At 34.4% G+C, this 5,698-nt stretch overlaps 1 protein-coding gene across 11 annotated transcripts in view; it reads right to left on the minus strand.

Moving 5' to 3' along the window:
- Positions 1-1,338: 1,338 nt before the first annotated feature.
- The window catches only part of LOC106768426, a 10,323-nt gene continuing 5,963 nt past the window's right edge, over positions 1,339-5,698 (minus strand). For all 11 annotated transcript variants that reach the window (XM_014653590.2, XM_014653589.2, XM_014653586.2 and 8 more), the window contains 8 exons: positions 3,715-5,402; positions 3,482-3,617; positions 3,267-3,355; positions 2,936-3,171; positions 2,642-2,728; positions 2,211-2,310; positions 1,857-2,043; positions 1,339-1,770 (listed from right to left, as the gene is read on the minus strand). In XM_014653590.2, the coding sequence (XP_014509076.1) occupies positions 1,685-1,770; positions 1,857-2,043; positions 2,211-2,310; positions 2,642-2,728; positions 2,936-3,171; positions 3,267-3,355; positions 3,482-3,617; positions 3,715-5,402 (2,609 nt within the window). In that variant the 3' untranslated portion in view covers positions 1,339-1,684. The remainder of the gene's footprint in view (positions 1,771-1,856; positions 2,044-2,210; positions 2,311-2,641; positions 2,729-2,935; positions 3,172-3,266; positions 3,356-3,481; positions 3,618-3,714; positions 5,403-5,698) is intronic.

A 5,698-nucleotide genomic window follows, 5' to 3' on the forward strand; every position in this document is an offset into this window, starting at 1 on the left:
AACTTAAATGATTATTAATAAGTTTAGGGCTAAATATATTTTTACCCTCTAAATTTATACACCAAATTGAAATTAATTCATATTACAAAATTTAATAATATTTGGTATAACCACTTTAAAAATAAGTATATATAATTATTTTGATTATTATTTTTTTTTAACATATCAAATAATGTTTAAAATAATATTTAAGATGAAACATCACAAATGATGTAAATAACTTAGAAGAAAACCTGTAATATTATTAAACATATTACAAAAATCACATAATTAAATTAAAAAAACTATATACACTTATTTTTAAGTTTAGTTTAAATTATATTAAATTTTGAAACGGAGACGAAGATCATATTTGGATCAAAATTTAAAAACTCCAAACATTTTATCTTAATAATTTAATTTTTAATATATTTTAAATAAAATTTTTAATAAAGTGATAATACTTCACATATACAACTTCAGTTTTCTTAATTATGTTTTTACTTTTCAAATACGGTGTTTTTGTAAATATTCTTAATTATGGTATGTTTTATTATAATTTAATTAATAAATTATAATTTAAATATTAAAATATTATCATATATTTATGTTGGAGTATGATTCCATGTTTCTCTTCATTTTATTGAATTCATTTTGTTTATCTGGATTTACAACGTACTCGTATTGTATAACTCAAACTATTCTGTATCAACTAATTTTTCTGGCAAGATCCCTATGCTTGATAATATCATCATTTGGAAGCTGTCTTTCTTAACATTGTATTTTAACTTAAATTTACCTAATTTTGAAGATATCTCTTATTAAGAGGATTTTTAAGTAATAACAACATAATATACTATTTATGGCTTATAGCTTATTAGTTAGATTGAAATCTTTATTCTTAATGAGATGCTTATACTTCACACACATATATATAAAACATAAAAGTTATAAAAAACCACTAATCAAGTTAATAAAATTATCTTTCATATTCATTATAAAAATAAATATAAATAATTATAAAGTAAAAAAAAAGTCGTGTTTATGACTTTTTTTTTATAGTTTCTAAATTTTAACATAATAATGTTGTTTTTTTTGAAATGTTTTAATAAGGCAGAAATCGTGTTTCGGAAGTTCGACTTCATCTTCCCTTAAAGCTTTTCTCATAAAATACAGCTTACCATTTAAGTAATTTTATTATAATAAATTTAAATTTAAATTACAGTAATTTGATAGGAAATAATATTTATTTTAGAATAAGACATGGCATAACAATGAATGGAGTGATTTCTAACATTCACTGATATTTCTTAAGATTTAGTGTTTAGCAGAGGCAATGAGAGATTATGTAATTTAAAGTCAATAGCAACCAATGTAACATACATCACTTAATGAGATAAGACTTTATTTTTGTAATTGAAATCCTATATCAGAGACTTGGGTTGAGTTGACCGAAGTCAACTGCAATTTTTGAAATCCTGGGCCAGGTTGTCAAGTTCTGACACCATGAAACAATGTTTAGATAAAACAAATATACCTTATTAGTCCAAAAGTAAGTCTAATTTACCAATCAAGGTTAAAAAATGGTAGCATTCAATAGTCACCAATAATTTTTGGAAGGGCCGCCCTTCTAAGATTTAAGCCTTGAGTTTCTTTGTATCAGCCAGAGTATGAACCTACGATCCCTACCACTGTTTCACTTCTACTAATCTTCCTGGTGAGAGGATTCATGCTCAAGTCTAGCAGTAACCTCTGCATGCTCTGTTTGTGGTTCCAGGTCAATCTCAATTTCTGTAAAATGGGAATATAAGTGAAAGGTTAGGAAGCTTTGCACGGGAGAGAAGGAGAATGAGAAGGAGTGAGAGAGAAAGGTTCACCTGCTATGCTTGCTGACAAGTCCTTGTACAGTCTAACAGCACCAGGGAACATTACAATTTTATAGGAGGATATTTCTTTCTTCAGCTCTTCGCTCACCTCAGTAAAGTTGTACTTGCGCTTCCACATATCACAAGTCTCCACAGCAGATGGAATTATCAAGTTTTTGACTTTAAGATTGCACAGGAACTGGAAAGGGGGAGTGAACACCATATACCATTATAAATTGTGCATATATAATATTTCTATGAATAACAATGAAAGGACATGTGTTGTTTAAAGATCTTAGTCTAATCTCTACCAAATGATTGAATGGCTATGTAACAAGAAATTTTATGATTTTGTTAATCACCTACCGATTCAATCACCCTCATTAATTCCTTGCAAACTCCTTGGCCCCTGCGTGCCATATCTGTTGCAATAAGTGGCATTTCTGCAATCCTTGACCCGTGAAATCTATAGCCGTGAAGTAAAAATTCAATAAGAATATGAATCTCAATCTTTGTAAATACATGAGGAAGGCATGGGGTGAACCGTGGCACAGAAGTAAAGTTGTGCCTGTGACTGACTGGTTCATTACGGGTTTGAATTTGAAACAACCTCTTTGCATATGCAAGGATAAATAATGGCTCTCCCACATACTTTCGCATGGCGAGAAAGTGTTATTTATGTCTAACGCAGAGAGCGTCAGAGCACAAGGGGATCGTTACTTAGTATACAAAGAGCTTTCACAAACTAAATAACTGAAAAAAGTCCAAATGATCACTAGCGAACATAAAAAGAATACCTTATAGAAGCTGCAGCAATTATCGCATCATCTTCCTCCAGAACAAACATATAAAAACGGCTAAAATCAATCCTGGATAAGTTTGACCTGAATAATAATTGTAACAGTGGATCAAAAGGTTGAATTGTTAATGCCCGACTGCTTATACATAAATTAGTAACATTAAAAGCAATTAGAAAGTGCTGAATGAACAAAATAACAAGAACACGATGACAGCAGTAATGAGTTGCATGCCTTGAGATTGAAAAAACTAAGTCCTGCAACAATAAGGAATAATACGATATATGTGCTTACTTGCAGCTGTAAACAATACTTCGAACCACATTGATGCCTGTTTTCCTGTCAGTTATTTTCTCAAAAGCTTCATTCATTAACATCCAAGTAACTGCAACCTTTGAATTGTTTTCTAAGAATAGATTTATATATGCAGGATTGTTCTTGTATGTCTCCATTAGGCGGATAACCCTCCAAGAGTATTTTGCCGAATAATCCTTTCTGATTCCGAGATGTACTCCCATTTTTGCATATATCTATAGCAAAACATATGAAAATTCAAAATGCAATAGAAAATGCCAAAAACATCCAGTATTTGATTTTTCAAGAACAAATCAAAGAGAAACTCTACCCCTTGGCAACCTCGCCCACAATATGATCTTGAAGGTTTAGTTTGTTTTGAGGAATCTTTTTCATATTTTTCAAAGCACTCCCAATGATCTACAAATGTGAAAACAGGCATTGAGGGAGCTTCAGCAAACCAAATGCTCGATAGTAAAGCAACCCACTTTCAACAGAAAAGGAAATAAAAATAAACAAAGCTAAATGGATAACAAGAAATTTTACACTTCCTGTCACATTGGGAGCACTTGAAGCCTTCTTTTTTCTCATAGTATCTTTTTTTCTCAACAACCAGGTCCACAACCAGCCCACAGTATTTGCATACACAATATGGACAAAACCAATCATTTTGGGGAACCGTCTGCAGTTTAAAAGGAAGATATTTACAATATTTATGTAGAGCATCAAATATATGAACCGATCCTTTTCAGAAAGGAAAGTAAAATTAATTTGATTACCTCTATATTTATGCAAGATAGATGATATGTGGAAGGACACCTGTCACAGCAGATTAAGTCTCCCCCATCACCACAGACTGAACAAACGTCATCATCTTGGTCTGCATCAGTTTCTTTCGGCGCATACAAAAACATCCGCCGACGCTTTTGTTCCCGGGCATGTTGCCAAACATCAATCATGCATCTTCGGAGGGTTTTGCGTTTTCTGTGAATGTAAATATGTTTATAGGGCTGTCTAAGAGTACTTCCAGCATGGCTCTCAAAGGTCCACATTGATATCTCCTCCTGGCAACAGCTGCAGAGAATTCCACCCCTAGTAATCCTTCCTGCTAATGGCTTTTCAATTGAGGCACTCCTATAGCTTACTCGTTCATCTTCCTTAATAATCTTAGAGTCTATCAACCATAAAAACGTTGTTTTCTTACATGACCTTACTCTATCAGATGAAGGTGAACCTCTTTTCTTGTTTGCTGCTTGTCTTTCAAGTGATGATGGACTAATTTCCATTATTGAGTTTGGTCCAGGATCATTAACTTCTTCGTTTTGTTCTACTATTCTCACCCTCTTCTGAGTAGGTTGGCTTGACGTATCCTGCATGCCCCTTTTTGTGCCTCGTTTACATGACCTAACTCTTTCAAGCCAAAGTGAACCTCTTTCGTTGTTTGTTGCTTGTCTTTCGGGTGATGATGATGGACCTTCTTCCATTATTGATTTTGGTCTAGGATCACAAATTTCGTTGTTTTTTTCTTGTACTCTTGCCCTCTTCTGAGTAGGTTGGTTCAATGTACCCTGCATGCCTCTTCTAGCACCTCGTTTAGATGAACTTGCTCTTTCAGGAAAAGGTGACTCTCTTTTCTTGTCTATAGCTTTTCCTTCAGGTGATGATGGACCTTTTTCTATTACACCTCGTTCACAAACCCTTTTGCATCTAGTAATTGACTCCACGTTTGTCTTTGCCATTTTATTCTTCACTGCCCTTGGAGTGCCTGATGTTCTATTTCCACCTTTTCCAAAGATTGGCTTAAGCGTTTCCATCAAATCAGCCCTAAAGACCACTGTTTCTGTCTCTTTTTCCCTTGAAATGCTAAATTTTGTCTTGTTGCCTTGTCCATGATCCTGATTTTGTTCTACAATTGAATCTGCACCTGCATCCACCAATTCCATCTCCACTGCTCTTGGAGTGGTGCCTAAGGTTGTCTTTCCAGCAATCATGTCCCCACTAGACTCAACAGTTACAATCTCTATTGCACTTAGAGTGCTTAATGAGGTCTTTCCAACAGCCAAATCCTCACTTAAGACTATCATTTTGGTCTCCATTTCACTTGGAGTGCCAAATTTTACGGTTTCATCTTGTTCAAAACCCTGTGCATGTCTTGCATTCAACCCTCCACTTGACTCAACATTCATAGTTTCCATTGCACTTGGAGTGCTTAATGTGGTGTTTCCAGCAGAGAAATCCTCGTCTGAGACAATCATTTTAGCTTCCATTACTATTGGAGTGCCTAATGGTGTAGTTTCTCCTTGTCCATGACTTGCATTCAAATTCACAACAACGTCCACTGTTTCAGTTTCCATTGCTCTTTGAGAGTATGATGTTGTATTTCCACCATCCTTCCCACCTGTTGCAATCAAATCTGTACTTGATTGTGACAATGTCCACTGATTTTGTTCTGCAATTGAATCTCCACCTGCATCCATCAATTCCATCTCCACTACTCTTGGAGTGGTGCCTGAGGTTGTCTTTTCAGCAGTCATGTCCCCACTAGACTCAACAGTTACAATCTCTATTGCGCTTAGAGTGCTTAATGAGGTCTTTCCAACAGCTAAATCCTCACTTAAGACTATCATTTTGGTCTCCATTTCACTCTGAGTGCCTAATTTTATGGTTTCATCTTGTTCACAACCCTGTCCATGTCTTGCATTCAACCCTCCACTTGACTCAACATTCACAGTTTCCATTGCACTTGGAGCGCTTAATGTGGTG

The sequence above is a fragment of the Vigna radiata genome, chromosome 7 (assembly GCF_000741045.1).
Source record: "Vigna radiata var. radiata cultivar VC1973A chromosome 7, Vradiata_ver6, whole genome shotgun sequence".
In the NCBI taxonomy this organism is placed as follows: Eukaryota; Viridiplantae; Streptophyta; class Magnoliopsida; order Fabales; family Fabaceae; genus Vigna; species Vigna radiata.